Source organism: Sceloporus undulatus, chromosome 3 (assembly GCF_019175285.1).
Source record: "Sceloporus undulatus isolate JIND9_A2432 ecotype Alabama chromosome 3, SceUnd_v1.1, whole genome shotgun sequence".
In the NCBI taxonomy this organism is placed as follows: Eukaryota; Metazoa; Chordata; class Lepidosauria; order Squamata; family Phrynosomatidae; genus Sceloporus; species Sceloporus undulatus.
Genome location: NC_056524.1, coordinates 86,264,073 through 86,285,482, shown reverse-complemented (window position 1 = coordinate 86,285,482; position 21,410 = coordinate 86,264,073). Strand labels below are relative to the sequence as shown.

Below are 21,410 nucleotides of genomic sequence, written 5' to 3'. Positions count from 1 at the left end.
AATACGGGTACATAGGCCCTTTTCAAAACAGAAAGTATTCTAGTACCATGCCACTTCTCAGAGAAAACGAAGTATACAGAGATTGCTGTTCCCCCTTATTGCTCCTCTCATTGTTTGTTTGTTTTCATAGAAGAGGCAGGACAAGAAGACAGAAACAGAAAAGAAACAGCAGAGCCAGGAGACAACAAGGATTTGATATGGGTCCCCTACATATGACTATGTTTGGGCAAATGCCAAGCAATGCCAATCCATTGTTGGTTCTGGAGGAACAGAAAATACGAAAACATAAGACAAGTTGTTCATTGATTTTTGTGTGACAATCATCAAAACATAATCCTATTCACTGCTTTCTATAGTTGTAGTAAGTTTGGGAGCTGTACTGCCTTCCTGCATCATAGATCTGCTAGCACACTAATTGCTGGAATGGGTAAAGAACCATGTTTCTAAAAGCTACGTTTTTGTACAATGATTCCCAGAATCCCTCAGCCAAGCATGACCAGTTTTGCTATGGCATTGAGAAGGCCTTAGCATTGCTTCCAACTCATCAAGGCAATTTGATATCATCAGACTGGGGATGAGGTGAAAGGATCTTGCTCACAGTAGGATGGAGGGGATGTGAGTGCAACATGTGTGCAACTGTACAATGTGATACATGTGCAAATATGTGTGTGGGATGTGCAATGTACATATGCAAGTATGCCCTGTCTAACTTCACCTCCAACACCTTACACTGTCCTCAATCCTTTTCTGCTTCAGTGCTTCCTGGTAATAGAGGTATTTACGAAACATAACATTTCTAACAGTGAAAACAACACTCACTCCTTCACAAATTTCCCCCCAGAAAAACTGAATTGTTCTACTATTATACATAACACATTTCCTTTATCCCACATCTGCTACCATAGATTCCATTTACTTTATATAATCCAATCTATTTTCAAGAGTTAAAGTAGTTAACAACAGTTTAAAGACCAAAAGTAAAGTATGGGCTACGTGAATCATTTACTGTTTATTGGGAAGTTGAGTGCTGAATCATCACTTCCATCCAATTTCCAGCATTAAGCTTAAGCACACTGCAGTGTTAAGTCAGCCGTGTGCTATGCACTGAATAACCAATAGACATTTCCATTTGTCTTTGTGCAGTGTGGAACAGAATCAGATGGCTGTCCTGTAGTGTATCCAAACTGAATCTAAAGCCCTGCAGCTAGTAGAAGAGATGCTGGCAGTGTTTGTGGGGACCAAGCTCAGAAATCAGATTCAAGCACTTGGAAATTACACTCTTTAATTTAAGGGGAAATTACAAAGAGTTTTGCAAAATTATTTCTCATGCAGAGATTAACAGAAAAACTCTCTTATAATACAGTACTAAAAATTGGGGTTCTCTATATTTCCTAATTCGCTATACTGCAGATTTGGTGGAGATGTCAATGTCAACATGGTATCAATAATTCAGATTTGCTCAGATCATGAGTGCATTCTCCTTTAGAGAGAAAATTCAATGTGGAAACAAGAAATTAATGGACAGCTTGTCTGTTACTAGTTGGTGACATTTTAGTTCCACCGAGATAAAGAACATTCTGGCTATATTTTTATCAGAAGATTTTACGTAAATATATAATAACAACTATGGCAGGCTACATATATCTAGTGAAAAGGATGTGAGCAATTATAGACTCTATTTGGTGAGCAGAGCTTGAAAGATTGCCCCCTAGAGAATACTCAATAGATTTTTCTTAAGTATTTCCATCTTAAAACTAAAGAGTTTATCACATGGGGGAAATTGGAAATTTAAAAGGATCAGAAGTTGGAAGTTTAAAAGGGCCAGAACCTGTGGTTATCCAGAGTATCAGGCACAATTGCACAAATGGTTTTCACATGACACTGCCCACAAACCGCTTAGAATTCGACAAGAAAGTGACATGAATAAGGAAATAAGCATTTTCAGGAAAATATCAGAAATTAATTTCCATTTCATTCAGAAATTGGTTTTTTGCGCAATTGCTGTAGTGTGTGTGTGTGTGTGTTGCTTCAATGACAGCGATCCCCAAACTGTCCCCTTTAAGGGATTTTGGATTTCAGCTCCCAAACTCCCTGGCTATTGGCCAACATGGCTGAGGCTTCTGAGCTCTGAAGTCTAAAATCCCTTAAAGGGGACCGTTTGGGGATCACTTCAGCCTTCCCACCAAGCCAGAGCTCCTAAAGAAACAGCTACTGAGGAAAAGCAGGGACACACAGAGAGAGAGATTTGTCATGGTCTACGTGTGAAAATCATTTGTGCATTTGATTGCTTTTTCAGGATGCATGCACTTTTATCATTATCAGGATGGAGGCACATTTGGTCCAGTCATGTGCAAACCATTTGTGCATTTGTGCACAAAAGCAGATTGATCTCATATTCTGCATGGAATAACAACACCTTGCATGTGAAAACCATTTGCACAATTGTGAGTTAATAATGGGTTCTTACCATTTTAAACTTCCAATTTTTACCCATTTGATAAACTCCTAAGAAATCACAGTATCAGAGATCATCCTTAATCTGGCACTGTTAAAACCATAAATATTCTGGCATATAACTAAGTAGAATTGAAAATTCAGGCATATATTTTTCCTCAATTGTGTGTTTGGGCTTGTACTTTAGAAGAACTATTCTGTGTACCACTCTGTGTTTAAAAAAATATGGAGTATATGTGATATTGGAAAATACAGAATAAGAGATGTATACTCAGAAAAACAATGTTATCCAGACGATGTCTTTCACCTGCTACCAGATCCTTCTGCCAAAAGATGCCAAGGACTGAACTCAGGACCTTCAACATGTTAACTGTGGACATCCGCTGGCAGAATGGCAGAGTCTAGTGAAACTGGGAGGAGATAACAGCCTCCTTATGCACACCTACACCTTTTCTGGAGGGATGGGAAAGTTTTTTGAGCTGGTTTGGGCGAGCTGCAGAGGGCTTGAGGACAGTGAGGAAGCAAGTCCCACTGAGATTGCCACTACAATGTTGGATTTACCCACAAATGCTCTGCCATTGAGCTGTAGTCCCCTGTATATACATTATACAACAGAAATGAAGACTCAGGCTGCTGCCACACTGTAGAATTAATGCAACATGACACTGCCTTAATTGGCTTCATCCTATGGAATCCTGAGGTTTGTTGTGCACAACACAACTTTGTGTTGTGGCACCAGAGTTCTCTGACAGCGAAGGCTAAATATCTCACAAAATTACAAATTCCAGAATTCCATAGCATTGAGCCATGGCAGTTAAAACAGTGTCAAACTGCATTAATTCTGCAGTATAGTTGCAGCCTATAAGGGACCCAGGTTTAATAGCTTAATCTTGTCACTTGTGTTTGGTCTTTAGCCATGAAATTTAAATTCTCCAGCCTCTCTGCATCTGAAAAAAACACTTTTTCTCATATGGAAATCACTATTTGTGTGTGTGTGTGTTTCTGTTTCTTCAAGTCACCTGTTGACTCCAAGGTAAGTCAAACTAGCTGTGTTCCTCTTGAGCTTCTAAGCATACAGGTAAAGCTCTTTGTCCTTAACACCAGAGTGGCTTTTCTGGTTATCTGAATGTAATTAAAAAGAAACTGGTTTATTTTAAAAAACATTTTCTTGGTTTTAAAATTGTTTTTACTTGTTCTGTCTCTATTTGCTGTACATTGCATTGGGAGTCCAGGCAGGCTACTCTGTGTGTGTGTGTGTATGCCTGTTGACTTATGGTGATCCCATGAATTTCATACGGTTTTCTTAGGCAAGGAATACTCAGAAGTGGGTTTGCTAGTTCCTTCCTCTGAAATATAGGTCCAAAACACCCTGCAGAAATAATCCGGTTTGAGATGCTTTAACTGCCCTGGCTCAATGCTAAGGAATTCTGGGAACTGCACATTTAACCTTCTCTGTCAGAGGACAGATAAACTACAATTCCAAGGATTTCCTAGCACTGAGCCAGGGCAGTTAAAGCAGTCTCAAACTGAATTATTTCTGCAGTGTATTTTGGACCATAATCTACAGCACCTGGTATTCATTGGCTGTCTTCCATCCAGCTCTTAACCAGGTCTTATCCTACTTAGCTTCCAAGATCAGGGTGCCTTTAGGGTATTTAGACCATTGAGAATCACATTAATCATTGCAAACTGCCTGAATGAATTACTGCTGAATATTTGAAAGATAAATCAGTTATTACAAAAACATGCCTAGTGGAAGCTATTTTGATGATATTCAGTTGACATTTGTGTACAGGAATGTAGCAAACTGCATGATTTTCTTATCACTGTATAATATATTTTCTGCTTCTACTCTTAGAGAAGGATAAAAAAGTATAACACGGAAGCTGAGCCTTCTCACCACTAAAAGTTATGTTCAACCCCTTTAAAGTTCACCAGGCAGGGCCCAAGCCTGTTTATAGGCTTTGCAGTCTTTATAGGCACTGCCCCTTGAAACTTCTCTATTGAAAAGAAATGGTGTTTGTATCTTCAATCATGTAAGAGAGGATCTGCATGGGCTTTAATTTTCTACATAGTGTCAATACAATTTTTAAAAGATACTCCATATTTAATAAACTAAGTATTAAAATAGGTAAAATTTTGGTAAAATATGACCATTCAAATGACAACTTGTAGTATCATTTGTAATTGTTTATTTATTTTATTTTGACAACCTATATTGAAAGCATGCAGTATGGTGTAATAAAGGTTTTTATAATTTAGTCTGATGCCTGTTTCCAGGATTTTTCAGATCTCCTCATTGGTGTGTATGTGTGTGGAAAATAACTGCCAAGGAAAATATAATGCACAATAAGCACCTATAGTAATTTTCATTATTTTGCTTTTAGAAGCCTAGCGTGCAAATCTGTGGAGGAAATAATCTCTCTCTTTCACAAACACACACACACACACACACACACACACACAAACACAAATGGAGGGAGGACGAGATGTAAATACTTAAATAGATACTCTTTATATTTTGACTCTATATTTTGGGCGCTACTTCCATTGGCTGGCTTTTGAGGTTCAAACAAATTTGTTATCACAATGAAAATCACATATGAAATACAACTCGTCAACAGCATGATATTTTCACTGAGAGGATTTCAGCATTATTTTCCTGAAATCCTATGAAAGTTGAAGGGGACCAGAGCAGGCCATAAATTAACGCTCTGCTCACTGCAGAATATTATTTTAGAAACTAGGTTTATTTCCATAAAATAGGATACAAGTCATTTACAATACAGGCCTGCTCAAAGAGACTTATCTCAAAACTGCATTAATGGCTACAGCCATAATTTGCAGCATTACAAATTATGTCACAGCATCATGCCTCATAGAAACCTCATAATATGCAGCTTTTCTGCTTAAATTTTCTTTAAGAAGAATATTTCATTGTATTCTCCATATTTGTTTTAAAACACAGAATCTTAAACACTTACTGTGTTTTTCTGAGCCACCATATCCTGAAAAAGAAAAGAAAAAATTAAAATGATGTTGGAAGTGTTTTTCTGACTCATCATATCCTGTAATAGAAAGGGGGAAAAAGTGATATTGAAAATGAAAATGAAGATAATAAGCATATTATTTTCTTCAAGCATAGCTTAAACTTTTTGTTTTGTTTTCAAACATGCAGGTATTTTTCTGGTTTGTGATCCTGATCTGTGGCGCTCGTTGATTTGGTTGCAAACCACTATTAACTTTTATAAGATGTGACACTCCAAAGAGGACACAAAGGGATGGGGAGACCTTAAATAGTCTCTGTCTGTACCCCATCTCATGCAGCATCTTGGTGCACAGCACCACACACAAAGAATTCTAGGCTCTCATCATGGAGGCAATCAAAGATGTACCCTCACTCACAGCAATGTTTGCCATGCAGGTTCAGCTACCTATAGCTTTTATAGGAAGGAAAATTTACCATTAACTTTCCAGATATTGTTAGATTATAACTGCCATTAACCTTTTCAAGAACAACCAACTGAAGGGGATCAGGGATATTGTAGTCTGGAGGGCTGGGTGGTACATTTTGTACAGGTAATTGCAAGAAATCCAGTAAGCTGCTGTAGTTTAAACATTGGACTTAATTTCCTTCATGAATCATAGGTTTTTAAAGAACTACTTTGACTTCTGGTTTTCATTTTAACACTGACATAGGTATATAGGGTAGGCGCATAAGAACCCATACATAGAGATCCAAATGATAGTGCTATCTCTTTTTCTAACTCTATTGTACAATTTTTTTAAAAAAACTTGTAATATTTAAGTTGGGGTAAATCAGAAATCTTTTCTGTGATTTCTCTGGAATCTGGAAGGTTCTGCTTCACTATCCAACTTATTTAATAAATGCTGAAACTGATTCTAGGGAAATATTCTAAAAAATAGTGCTTGTAAAAGAAATATAAAGAAATACATTTGATGCATCAGTATAAACTACACACGATACAGTACTTCTCAACTTTTTGTTGTTGTTAACTGCCATTAAGTTGACTTAGACATATGGCAACCCTATGAATGAAGGCTGCATTTTATCACCCTATGCTTAACTTGTATGCTGAACGTATCATACATAAAACAGGATTAGAGTTGGAGGAAGGAACTGGAAGAAGAAATATCAACAATTTAAGATATGCAGACAACACCATAATACAGTGTGCCCTTGCCTTACGTGGGGGATCAGTTCCGGACCACCACCACCTCACACACATAAGGCAAATAGCATGTATGCTCGAGCCCCATTGGATATAATGGGGCTTGTGTATGATGTGAGACGCAGTGTGCGCGCCATTCATTCTCCCTTCACACAGCTTTCAGTGTAAGCTGAAAGCCACGTAAAAGGTGCCTGTGTATGACGCAGGTGCACTGTACTAGCAGAAGACAACAAAGACTTGGAGCAGTTAATGAAGAAAGTCAAGGAAGGAAGTAGTAGTCAGGTTTACACTGGAATATTAAGAAAACAAAAATAATGACCACAGATGACATTGAAGATATTTAAACAGTTAAAAATTTTCCATACCTTGGTTCAGTCATTAATGAGAAAGGAGACAGTAGTAATCAGAAGAAGGCAAGGGTTTGGAAGAGCTGCTATGAAGGAACTAGACAAGATTTTGAAGTGCCAAGCTACATTACTGAACACTAAAGGTAGGATGGTATTTCCAGTTTCTATGTATGGTTGTTAAAATTGGACAGTGAAGAAAGCTGAAAAAGAAAATCAACTCATTTGAGATGTAGTGCTAGAGAAGATATATGGATACTGTGGACTGCTAAAAAGACCAATAAATCAGTCCTAGAGCAAATAAAACCATCACTATCCTTAAAGCCAAGATAAACTGAAGCTGCTGTACTTCGGGCATATCCTGAGAAGCCATGACTCCCTAGAAAAGACAATAATGCTTGGTAAGATAGAAGGTAGTAGGAAAAGAGGAAGACTGCATTCCAGATGGATAGACCAAATAAAGAAAGCCTTGGCCTTGAGTCTGTAACACCTGAGGAGGGCTGCTGATGACAGGGTGATGTAGGCCCCAAACAGATAGGCTAAAAGTGCCAGCTTCGGGCCGCGTTAGGGATGTGGTATTTACATGATGCACGTCCCGAACATGGCTGGAAGCTGGGTCAAGTCTGCTCCAACCTTGAAGAGCTAGCACAAAAAGGAGCGGCGAAAAGCTGCTCCTTGCTGGCAGCCCAACTGAGGACCATGGCAGAGACCTAGATCAGGGCCAGGCATATGCTGTTGCCATAGTCCCAGAGAAATCAGTGCCAGCATAGCTGTGCACCACTCTTTCACGCCCGTCTGCATGACCTCTTGTAGGTCTCTCATTCATAGGGTTGCCATATGTTGAAATCAATTTGATAGCAGTTAGCAGCAACTATTGTCCCTTCTCTTAAACCTATTTTAATGCTAGAATTTAGTCACAAATCTCTAACATAATTATGGAATAAATGAAGCCATACCTTCAATGATTGAGCAGTATCAGCATCAGTGTCATGGTAGAGTATAACATTATTGGCCATATCAAAGCTTTCACGTACTCCAAGATGATAAAATAGTGATGGCTGTCTGGAAAAATCACTCATATCCACAACAGCTACATCTGCAATAAGAAAACTTGATCAAGCTAGGAGGAAAAAAATCTGCAGCATTATCTCGCAACCAATCACCTTTTCTTATAAACACCAAATCTTGGTTTTGAAGTACATTCTTTTGCCGGGAACACAAACAATCTTATCTCAACTATGAACAAAAAAAAACCATATAAATCAACGTAGCGGGGGGGGGGGGGGTGTACAAAATTTAGCAGTGGTGGTCAACGATCTCCAAAACAAACTATTATTCACAGTGTTAGTGAGAAAGCTTATGGCAAAGTTGACATTTGCAACTCAACATTTGCTGCTGCTGTTGTGTGCCTTCAAATTATTTTGCAACTTACTGCAACCCTAAGGCAAACTTATCATAGGGTTTTCTTGGCAATATTTGTTTAGTATACATTTTGCCGTTGCCTTCCTGTGAGGCTGAGAGTGTGTGGTTTGCCAAAGGTCACCTAGTGGGTTTTTATGGACAAGTGAGAATTCAAACTCTGGTCTCCATGGTTCTATACTCAATACCCAAATACTATAACATAGTGGCTCAATGTCTGGTGCTGGCAAGGAAATAATATATTTAAAGCACTGGGACTAAGAAGTTGCTATTAAGAGCCTTATCGCATGAGAAAAGCAAGCCGAAATGGCGCGGAAGAGTAGTGACTTTCTCCATGCCTCTCCATATGTCACCGTAGCACTTTCATTCTCTTCCAGAGGGGAACAGTCATAAAAGTGTGCCTTTGTCATGCTGGAAAAATCCATTTGACAAAAAGCATGCTTTTATAACTGTCTTCCCAGGGAAGAGAATGGAGGTGCTACAACTGCACACAGAGGCTGGAGAAAGCTGCTACTCTCCTACTCCATTTCAGCTTTCTTTTCTCATGCAATAAGACTCCAAGACATTTATCCTGATGTCATCTGATTTGTTTCCTGCTTCCCACCCTTCTTCAACAGTACTCTGTTTATTGTTGTCATCTGCACATTAGTTAAAGCAAAAAAAAAAAATAAAAATAAATCTCTCTTAAGGCACTCAGATTAGGAAACAGTTTCAATTAGGGCCAAACATGTATTTCTCAAATCACAGCTATGAATTAATAAATATTTGTTATAACATCTATGGCCTATTAAGACTCTGTAGGGAGCAATACTACCCACTCATGGCTGAGAAGTGTTTCCCAACCACATATCCCTCTGCATTTGTGGTTATGTGCACACACACACACCCTAAACATACACATGCAATATCATGCACCATGAAAGAAGTTGTGAATGTTTAGTAAACATATTACATACCCTGTGAATTTTATTACAGCCTTAAAATTTGAGCAATTTGCTTTTTAGACAGAACTTGGAAAAGTTACTCTTCAGGATTCGCAAAAGCCTACAGTTGGCATGTACTATAGGAGTATGAGAGAGTTTTAGTCCAAAAAGTAACAGTTCCAGGCTCTGGTCTATCCCAGAGTAATATTTAAGACTGAAAATTCAGCAGCTTCCTCAATGTTATTCAACATGTTACTGCAAATTGCTAAGCAGTGCCAAGGTTTGTTCACAGCCCAATGATCCAAGTGAACTGTCTATACTGGTGCCAAACAACTTTGATTTTATCTTAAACTTTCACAATTCAGTTGTGGGGGGAAACCCTGAAGCAGAGCATAAATTCGCAACCATATTATTTAGATGAAATTCAAGAATAACACATTTGAAGTATTACTAGGGAATTCTGTATCAGATGAAAGCAGTCTTGAGCATTATGGATGACAACTACATAGGCATCTGGAGAACTCAAAACAATCAACAGCTATATTTTCAATATTTTTAAACAACCTCAGATAGGCTGTTCAAAAATGTAAGCAGTAGAGTGTAAAAGGTTGAAATGTTCAAAATTATAGTTCATGACTTTAATTGTGAAAGTTCATCCTCCCCAATATTCTTTCCCAAATGATTATCTGTCCACTGCTTATTGCAGCTCTAACATCCATATCCAGTAGGGGGCTGCTGGTACATTACCATGTAGTAGAGACACTAGGGACCATAGAGCAAACATACGATGGCTAATATGATGGCACCAAGAAATTCCAAAAGAAAAACAGCATGTGCTTTATAAGCCTTTGACTGCATAAGCTATAGAACACTCTTAAAAACAAGGGAGTACCACTACATTTGATAGTCCTGTACTTGAGACAAGAGGCCACTATTAGAACAGAATATGGACAAATAAAATGGTTCAGAAGGGAGTAAGGCAATGCATGTTGTTAACCTACTTGTTAAACTGGTATGCAGAAAATATCATACAAAGTGCAAGTTTACACTTAGAAGAAGGGGAAGTGAAGATCGAAGGAAGGAACATTAGTAATCTAAGATATGTAAATGATACCATACTACTAGCAGACTTGGAGCAATTACTAAGGAAAGTCAAAGAAGAAAATACTAAGGCAGGCTTGCTGATGAACAAAGATCCTCGTATGGATGTGAGAGGTGGACAATTTAAAAAGTAAATAAAGAAAATCAATTCATTTGAGAAGTGGTGCTGGAGAAGAGTGCTAAGACTATCCTGGACAGCCAAAAAGAGAAGCAAATGGGTTCGTGAGCAGATCAGACCAAGATGATTAAACTATGGCTCTCATAAACTAGCTACATCATAAAAAGGCATGGCTCATTAGAAAAGGCAATAATGCTAGGAAAGATAGATGGCAGTAAAAAAAGAAGATTGAATGCAAGATGGCTAGATTCAAGTAAGGAGGTAATGGGCCTGAATCTACAAAAATCTAAGCAGATCAGTGGAAGATAAAGGGGCTTGGAGATTTCTTACTCACAGAGTCGCCATGAGCCAAGGTTGATTCAAGGGCAGCTAACAAAAACAACAACAAATCAATATAGAATAAAACCAACACAAGGTACATATTGTGGGTTTTCTATGTTGGGATCCTTCCAACCCTACATTTACAGTATGTAGAATTTACATATATGTAAATAAAACAACCATAATTAAAACCTTAATACAGAAAAGATACATCTTAAATGTTACTCCTTACTAAACATACACATGTAAAAATAATATATAATATTATAATTGCATTGCAACCATTGATCCTGCCTGTCCCAGTTAAAGAAAGCAGAATTGACCATGATTTTTCTGTAAAGGCAGCCTTAGGTAACATATTGAATAGGCTTAATCAAACATAATTCCTCCTAAATATATACTAAGACTATGGTGTTGAGTTACAATTGTACCCAAGCATTACATCTATCATCATTCTCCTGCTATACACATCAGTGGCTAAAAATAACATTGCTATTCCTTCCCTATGTTTAGATATCAAGTGTGCTGCATTTGCTTTCACAACAATTTATTTCTATTAATATATAATTAGAAGCATATTTTAAAAGCAGTCTCACTATATGCTCCCAAAATTATTAACTGTACTGAATTTATTTTGTTTGAAAATATATATAGAAAAAATAGACCCACTCCGGTTTCTGTAAAGGGCCAAGCAAATTTATGGCCCTATACAAATAAATAAATAAATAAGTTGATGATGATATAAAACCTTTAGAAACAACATCCATTTCAGTTGGCTAAGGATGGCATCTAAAGAGTTAAAAAGGTGATAGTATAGATTTTATTGTTACAGAGGTTCTTAAATATCCTCTCAAGTTAATGTATGTAACAGAAGAAATATTATGAAAAATCTCATAACTCTTTCCTTATTACGGACCACACACACACACAAAAGATAAATGCATCTACTACTTCATAACACCTTAACATCTTCTAGTTCTTTGGCCTTGGCAAATGTCCCACAATATTTATTCTTGTCCTTGTTCAAACAAAGAAATCTCAGACTTCACCCAAACCAAGGAACTTTGGTTTTATCTCTGTTTACTGATCATAATTAGGGACACACAGATCAATAGCATCTCATTCTCTAAAACTGCTGAGACAAAACCAGAGACCAGGGGGGAAGGGCCTGTGATGTCATGGGTGAGGACCTTTGCAATGCTGTACCAAGAAGAGGAGTCCTTGTGAAACAGACTTGGGGCCATTCACACTGTGGAAATAAACCGGTGTGGAACCGGTTTATTTCTGTGAAGTTCATATTCGCCCAGACTGCAACTGTGGTTTGCTGGGGATGGTGGGTGAAAGCCCATTTGGCACTGGGTCCCTTAATGGGATTTTTTTAAAGAGCCGCAACAATTCACAGCTTTGGTAGTATAAACAGACTACCAAATCAATTCGGATTGTGCTACATCATTCCTGGAGATGGAGGCACCTCCATTTTAAATCAATATGTTGGCAAATGTGAACAGCAACAGGGTAAAAATAGCATGGAGAGATTCAATCAAGGAAAACACAGTGGGGACACCGAACCCATTCTGAATCATTTTATTTTTAATCTTTTTATTCCACTTAAAGAGCATGCAGAAAATGTTGCCACATTTTTGGTTCTCTACAGAACATTTTAAGCCCAGAAGAAGCCTTTTATTCAACATTAAGTGATATGGAAGTCAATTTCTGAGTCACTCTCTAAGGAGAAAAAATATTCCTGGTCTTAAAATGGTCCAGCATCCTTCCAAAAAACATGTCAAAATAGCCTCACATGGTCAATCAGGGGCATTTAGGACCAAAAATGAGAGGGAAGTTAGAAGTCACATGTGGCCTGAAGGCTACACATTCAGCATCCCTTGTCTAGAAGCAGCCCTATTTTCATATCCTAGCTAGGAGGAAAGGGTTAAGACAGTTGTCACACCCATTTTGAGGGATTTTATGCCCAGGCAGGGAAGCCACATCACAATATTTTATATTGTTTGTTCCCAAAAATTAAAACAGGGCTGCTTGATTGGGTGTTCCCTGGCAGGATACCTGCTGTCACTGAATGATCCATTTTCCTTTTAGTTACGTCAATTGTTGTTTCTTATTTTCATACTGTTTTGTGACGGTTCATTTGTTTTAAACAGACTGTGCTGGGCCACTACAAAAGAAACATACGAATTCAGTTTGTCATTTCATATTGGTCTGAGGTTAATTGAGCCTACATCAATAATCCATCCAATGTGGCTCTTGATGCAAAGTGACTGAAAAACACAACTAATGAAAAATAGTATAAGGTTAGTTCAGATCTCAATAATACACAATTAGTGCACAGCAAAACACCTTGGTGCCTGGGTAAGGACATGAAAAAAAACTATTTGAAAAAAAATCTCATTTAGATGAGAGGGCCTAACACATCTATACAGTTCATGGAAAAGATACCAGACTCTGTGATAGTTTTTGCCTCCAGAATACTGACAAGATGAAATGTTCCTTTTCTATGAAGTTTCCATAATTTGGACCAAAAACTGACAATGAATAAAATGATGGCCCTTTTGTGAAGCAAGGTGGGTGTGTACATGCAAACATGCAAACAAATAGCAAGCACCAGAGAACTAGTTAATGAAAAGACTTAGAAAAGGCAGATGTGAAAAAAGAGTATAGTTTTGCACTATTAATAATAATAATAATAATATGCTTTATTTATATACCGCTCTTCCGAGACGATCAAAGCGGTTCACAGAATCATTTAAAAATTTCACATCATAAAAAGCAACCATCACAACATATCAATCAATAAAAATCAATAAAAACCGAACATCAAGTAAAACAAATATGGAATCTATCAATTGCAATTAATCATTTGAATCAGGGGGGGAACTGTTGTAACTAACATAGTTTTGCCCATTTGCTCAATTATGCAATTGCACAATTTGTGGGGAAATTGTCCATGCAAACAGGAGACCTGTCAGCAAGATGGATAGGAAAATTCTCACAGCTTAAGAGAAAAATGATGTGTTCTTGTTCACATGTGCAAAATGAGAGAAATGAGGACTTACATCCTAATACCTGATATTTATGAATACACCCACCTGAACATTGGCTTTTATATAGCAGGTTGTCATATCTGGCTTGCATGAGAGCAGTGTATAATCTTGCACAGAGCTTATAAAAGTTATGTTTTAAAGACTACAGCACCCAATGGCTATGCTGGTTTCAGAATAATGGGAGTGATAGCAGAAAATAATAACTTTTCCAAGTTCTAGTCTTGCAATATATCAAAACCAAAAGGATGTTGATATAATATACAGTTGGCCCTCCATTTTCGCAGGGGATCCAAAAACGGAGGGTCACTCATATTCAAGCCTCATAGGCTTGAATGGCACATGTGCCACTGGAAATAACACAGGTCACCCCTCTGTGAATATCTGAGGTCGCGGATCTAAGATCCACGAGTTTGGAGGGGTAACTGTATTGCAGGACTATTCAGTGTTGAATTTTTTGCTAGATTTCTCAGCTAGAAGTGTTGGTGGAGTCTCTGGGACCTGGAAGGATTAAGCACTGGGTGTTTTGCTTGAGAATCATGAATGTTCAAATCTTTCTGCCTCCACAGCCATTTATTTTTAAAGCCCTATGTGGCTTGGGCCCAACTTATTTAAAGGATCGCCTACTTCCATAAAATCTGGCCCGTGCTCTCAGGTCCTCTGGGAGGAATGTATTGCAGCCTATAAAGACTAGATTGACTGCGACCTCCCAGAGGGCTTTTTCTGCAACTGCTCCCAGCCTGTGGAATGGCCTGCCAATCGAGATCTGTCAAATCACCAATCTAGATAGCTTCAAGAAAGCTGTTAAGATGGATCTCTTCCAGCAAGCCTTCACAAAATAAATTACTCAGCCATGTAGCGATCCCCCATATATATCTGATGACTCTGCCCACCGTTACTGTTTTAATTGTTCATGTAATTTTAACCTTAAACTGTTTAATTCTTTTTGTATATATGGTGTATTCTTTTAACATTGTAAGCGCTTTGATTGTTTTTACAAAAAGTGGGATAGAAATAAAATTTTTATTTCTTTATTTATTATTTTCTCCACAGCCATCACATTCTGCTATCACTTTTTGTAACTTGACTGCCAGCTGAATGAAAAAAGTGTTCAACCATTTTTCATTTATCATAACTCCCTAATGACTGTACCTAATCTTCTGAAACTTTGCAAATTTCTTGCCAGGGACAAATTTATGGTACATGCCATTGTCATAGAATCTACTAAAACATCAGAGAAGAAAAAATAGATAACTCTCTTTCCCCCAAATTTGAACAAATACCCAAAACTCTGTATCTGTCCTTCTGGATTTTTCCCGGTTTCTTAATTAATATTTTCACGTCAGTTTGATAACAATACAAAATAGGAGAGTGAACACACTTTTTTTAACTTTGAAAGTATCAAAGTGACATTTAAAAAAACTCCATGCAACCCATTTGTTTAACAACACATGGCAGCCAAAAGGAGGAAAAAAAACACACCACTGCATATGTCTATCTGAAATCAAGCTACTAAGCCTGAAAATTTCATCTAGCTCTGACAAAAAGGGGGAGAGGAGTTATAGGCACTTATTATGTTTCAGTGGATAGTCAAAAGGAGGCACAAAGACTTGGATAGCCAAACTGAGTTGTAGATTTGGATTTCTGTCAAACTAGGAGGCCTCTGTATCAATCCAAACTAGGGCCCCATTCCCATTTACATTTAAACTGGTTTGCGATTCGCCTTCACTCCGTGTCGGTGAATCGACTCCAAAAGGTCCTTCGTTCCCACTATGAAAGCAGATCTGTTCATTATCCCCTTGAAATTGCTTCTTTTTTTGGCACGATTGTCATCCTCACTATTTGCACCACTTCAAAATGCATGTCAATCATCTGCACATCATCGGTGACATAAGCAGCAACCCAGTTTGGGAACTGTTTTTTTTAAAAAAAAAACAAAAACCTGTTAGTAGATTCAGTTCATTGGTTTTGCAACTACAGTCATCCTTCCATATTTGCAGGAGTTAGGGGAACAAGACCCCTGCAAATATGGAAAATTCACTAATAGTGCAAGCCCCACCCACCTCCTCCTCTGATGCCTGGGATAGCTGCAATCAGGAGAAGGGGAACGGGCAGCGGTCACACCAGTTCTGCCCACCTTATTCTGTGCCTAGGATAGCTACAGTCAGCAGTCCCAAGCACAGGAGAAGGAGGTGGGCAGGGCTCACACTGAGATCACAAATAATCAAATTCTTGAATCTCAAGTCTGCAAATATGAAGGAATGGCTGTACTTGCCTCACTGAGCTGCTATCAGCCCAATTGCCCGGCTTGCTGCCTGAGTAATTGCAAGTTGCAAAATCAATTAATCGAATCTTCGATCAATTTTTTTTAAAATTCATGCGCCCATAGGTCACACCACAAGCACAAAAGCAGCACTGAGAGGAAGGTGGCGGCGGCGGGAATGGTGGATCTACCAAAAAATGAGGAGGGATGGTAAACACCCCCCTGCCATTAGCCCCCCCCCCCCCAGAAGCATTCAATCTAGCTCGGTCCCTCCCCCTGGACAGGCTTGATTAACTATTTATTTATTTATTTATCTATCTATCTGCCAAAGAACTAGTGTCCAGAAAGAGCAATGTTTGCCTCACTTCATTGCAATTGAAACCAATCACAGTAAGATTGGAACTGGTTTCAAATGTAGTGATATTCCTGTAATTAGCACGGTCATATAACACGATAGGAACGACGGTCATATAACCCCATCAGCAATTTGTTTTAAATCATAGTGGGAATGTGGCCTAAGTCTGGGTCCAAACAAAATTTTGTGGTCAGCACACACCTGTAGTGAGTAACACTGGAACCTTACTTACATAAGCTTTCAGAGACATAATCAGGTTAGTCTAGAATATCAGTATGCAAAGAGAACTTGTAGCACTTTTTACATTAACTGAGTTAAAGAAGTTGTTGTTCATGAAATTCAGCTATGTGAATTCAGCAGCACCAGGAAATGCATCAATCCCATTAGGCCCTAGCAAATACCCTGTTTGTTAGGTACTGATGTCATGTCTGGTGCTTACATCTGAGTGCACATGAATGAGATTACACAGTAAAAGTTGTTGTTGTCTGTACATATAGCAACAAGGAATACCTGATTTTAGTATAGCTTAAACATGTGATGCCATCTTGTATGTGTGTGCACGTGTGTATGTGCCTTCAAGTTTGTTGTCATCGTTGTTGTGTGTCTTCAAGTAGTTTTCGACTTATGGCAACTCTAAGACAAGCTTATCACAGGGTTTTCTTGGCAATATTTGTTCAGAAGGGGTTTTGCCAGTGCCTCTCTCTGAGGCTGTGAGAATGTGACATGCCTAAGGTTACCCAGTGGGTTTCCATGGCCAGCAGGGATTCAAACCCTGGTCTGCAGAGTCCAACTCTAAAACCACTAAACCACACTGGTTCCTTAATGTTGGTTTATGGTGACCCCATGAATCTCATAAAGTTTTCTTAGGCAAGGAATTCTTAGAAATGGTTTTGTCAGTTCCTTGCTTTGAAATACTGCACCTGGTGTTCACTGGTGAAGCCCCATTCAACTACTAACCAGGCCTGACCCTGCTTAGTTTGCAAGATCAAGATAGGGTCTGCTTTAGGGTATTTAGGCTGTATCTTAGGTTATATTAATTCTAACTTACAATGCACTGGAACTGCTAAAACACTATATGATGCCCTGATAATCCAACTAGCCTCCGCTATTTCCTCTGGTACAAAGTAGGGATAAGACTGAAATAAATTTCTTCAATTCTCATTCTGTTTTACCTGGGTTTAATTTGAAGTCTGTTTCCCATATTCTTTCTCCAGAGCCAAGAAAATCCTATGATAGGTTTGACTTAGGGTTGCCATCACAAAGCTTAAACTCTACATGTGTTTTACAAAGAAGCAAGTGGATGACTGGGCAGGTAAAACTGTAGCACCTTTGAGACTAACTGGGTGAAATAAGTTGTTGTTCATGAAATTCAGGTGTGTGGATTCAGCAGCACCAGGAAATGCATCTATGCTATTAGATCCTAGCCAATACCGCTGTTTGCCAGGCACTGATGTCGTGTCTGGTGCTTACATCTGTGTACCCATGAATGAGATTACACGTTAAAAGTTGTTGTTGTCTGTACCTATAGCAATATTGAATACTTAGTTTTAGTATATCCTTAACACATGTAACACTTTAGTGTAACATTAGGCAGGTTGTGTAGGTACATACACATGCACATTTATAACAATCACATTTCCATTGCAAAGAGACCTGTTAGATGAAGCACGCTTTGGAGAATCTCACTTTCACATAGCTCCAAGGGGCTAGTTTCTGGGCAAAATCCATGGATGCTTAAGTCCCATTAAATACAGTGACATAGTGAAATGGTGTCCCTTATATAAAATAACAAAATCAAGGTCTATATTTTAGATTTTTAAAAAATATTTTCAAGCTATGGATGATTGAATCTGCAGATAAAGAATCCATGGATGTGAAAGGCAAGCAGTGCGTTTTAGTACGGCATGGATTTACACTGACACCCTCCACTGCACCAGGTGCATGAAATGTTACCTCAGTGGGCAGACCATCTGAGGATGCAGAAAGCATCGAAGAAAATTTATGCCATAATAAAAATAATTAGTCTCTAAAGTGCCACAAGAGACACTCGTTTTGATGTCTTGGCTGCAACATATTCACAGGTAATACTGAATTACAGCATAGGCCACACATGGGACTTACAGCAGCTGTAAGCAATGAGAAGCAGACATGTACTTTTTAAGTGTTGAGTAGAAGAATGGATTTCATGAGCAGCTTCTCCACCCTCAGAGTGGGAGAATTCAAAAAGAATTGCTGTGTTAGTCTGGAAAATCAGTACACAAAGGGCTCTTGCAACACCTTTGAGATGAACTGAAAGGCAGAATGTGATGTTGAAGGCTTTCACAGCCGGCATCCATAGTTTTTTGTGGCTTTTAGGGGCTATGTAGCCATGTTCTGGAAGAGTTTATTCCTGACATTTCCCCTGCATCTGTGGCTGGCATCTTTAGAGAAAGGTGCCAGGTGCAGATGCTGGTGAAATGTCAGCAACAAACTCTTCTAGAACATGGCTACACAGCCCCAACACCCCACAAAAAAACTATGAAAGACAGAAGTTGTTAGCATGCTACCAACTTCTGTCTTTCAGTTTGTCTCAGGGCTGCTTCAAGAAGGGTGACCCGACGTCCTCCTTTTCCTGGGCCTGTCCTACATATCAGCCTTGAGGAGGAATTCCAAAATGTCCTGCAGGACTTTATCACACAGGGAAAATTGGGGGTTTAAACAGCCATTAACCTGTGAAAATTGCACATTTGTCATTAACATTTTCACTCACATCGCAATTAAAGAGCCATTATCCCAGGAATAAACAGCAACTAATCATTCACAGGATTTCCCTGTGAATGATTTGTTACTGTTTATTGCCTGTTTATTCCTGAGATAGTGGCACTTTAATTGTGATGTCCTGTGAAAATGTTAATTGCGATTGTGCGTTTTTCACAGGTTAATGGTTGTTTAAACTCCTGTTTTTCCCTGGGTGCTAAAGTCGAATTGATTTCCGTTTATAGGAGTGTTTTTATTTTGCAATGTCCATGTCATGGTGCCTTGGCCTCCTTGGCGGTGAAGGCGCCTGGTGACCCAAGGCCCCTTGGCCTCCCTGAGGCCAGGCCAGCAGAGGCCCCAGCTATGAATAACAGCAACCCCCGGAGCTTCCTTGTTTTGAGAAGCAGGAGGGAGTCAGTGCCACAGGAAAAGTCCTGCTGGCCCAGGGCTGAGGGAGAGAGGGAAGAGCCCTCTCCTCGCCGGGAAGAAAGGCCGGGTCTGGCAGGCACTCTCGAGAAAGACAAGCACTCCAAAGAGTCCCCGGGAGGCGGCTGCTTGGCTGGCTGCTCCCTCCCCGCAGCTGCTGCAGAAGCAACCCGCCTTGACCCGGCTTCCACTCCCAGGGCGCAGGGCTAGGAAATGCTGGGCAGCAGCGTAGTTGACTGGGGCGCCAGAGCCTCCGCTCTATCTTGGCCTTTTCTTGAGAGTGTTGTTTTCTGGCCTGTCCTCTATTCTGGGCTGCTTTGTCCTCCTTTGCAGCCAGGACAGACATCTGGCAGGTGGCAGTTAGGGCCGTTTGGTTTAGTTAGCGAGAGAGGGAGCCCACTGCAGAAAGCATCCCCTTTGCTTCTTCTTTCCCTTGGCCCTGGCCCTCCGCTCCCTCTCGGCTCCCTCGGGCAGGGCCTGCTCCTCTATGGGCAAGGTCTCTTCAGGGCAGAGGGCGAGTCCCTCCCTGGGGCTGAGAGAGTGTGCCCCTTCCCTCCCTCCCTCCCAAAGGGAGAGGACTCGAACCCTGCTCCCTTCAGAACCAGGAGCCAAGGAACCCCCCCCCATCTTTCTCCCAGGGAGGGCGAGCCCTCACCGGCGTCGTAGAAGGCGTCCAGGACGGCGGTCTCTCCAAAGTCCAGCTCCCCGAAGTTGAGGGTGCTGAGCTGGGCTCCCTCGGCCTCGCAGGCCCTCACCAGGCAGAGCAGGGCCCCGCTCTCGGGGCTCCCGGGCCCGGCTCTGGGGGCTCCTCCTGCTCCCCCTCCTCCTCCTCCTCCGCTGTGGTCGTTGAGGACATAGACGGCGCGGAGGGAGCGAGCCGGGCGAGGAGGAGGGGGAAGCTCCCCAAGGGGCCCGGGAGCCTCGGAGGAGCAGTCCGGGACGGTCAGCTGCTCGGCCTCCCCAGCTCCTGCTCCTGCTCCTCCTCCGGGAGTCTCTGGGGCTCCGGGGGTCTCCATGGAGGGGCCACCAGGGAGCCCCTTTTTAGCCCTCCGGAGGAGGAGGAGAGCGCTCCCGGCGCGTAAAAGCCGGCTTTGGGCGCCAAGGCCGGCGCCACTAAGTTCTGACTGAGGGGAAAAGGGGAGCTAGAGTCCAAGTGGCGCCTCTCCCCGGCCAAGGAGGCTGGTTCAAGGCTGGCCGGTAGTGGGAAGCTCCCCCTCGGCCTTTGGAAGCCCTGGCTGGGAAGGAGGAGGAGGAGAGCCGAGCGAGCACTCCCTTCCTCGGGGTGGCCTTTCTTATCCCACCGCCCAGCTGGCAAGAAAGGGCGGGGAGGCAGAGGAGGAGGCCAGGGCTGGCCCTCAGGGAGCAGCAGCATCAGGAGGAGGAGGAGGACCCGCCTCTCGGGAAAAGGGCTGCTGCTGTTTTGGGGCTGTTGTGCTCTTCCTCCTTTCCTGAGAGAAGAGGGGTCATCTTTGCGGGCACAAACTCAAGTCAAAGGGGCCATTGGGAATGCCAGAAGAATTCTAGACTTTTTCCAGGGGCGGCGGAGAGAGTGACAACTTGGCTTTCTGACCATTCATTGCCCACAAACTTTGTTTCGTGTACAAAATTATTGAACATTTGCCCAGTGTGTTTAAGGCTTACATAAAAACAAATTAATTTTTTTGCTTAGACTTGTTAAGTCCCATCTCCAACGTATTTTATTAT

General features: G+C 40.6%; 1 protein-coding gene across 1 annotated transcript in view; it reads right to left on the bottom strand.

Moving 5' to 3' along the window:
• MAP3K15 (mitogen-activated protein kinase kinase kinase 15) overlaps window positions 1-20,955 on the bottom strand; it is a 96,598-nt gene extending 75,643 nt beyond the window's left edge. The window contains 3 exon segments of the mRNA XM_042458397.1: window positions 5,439-5,462; window positions 7,948-8,087; window positions 20,362-20,955. Of these exon segments, the coding sequence (XP_042314331.1) occupies window positions 5,439-5,462; window positions 7,948-8,087; window positions 20,362-20,722 (525 nt within the window). The 5' untranslated portion in view covers window positions 20,723-20,955.
• Between the last annotated feature and the right edge of the window lie 455 nt (window positions 20,956-21,410).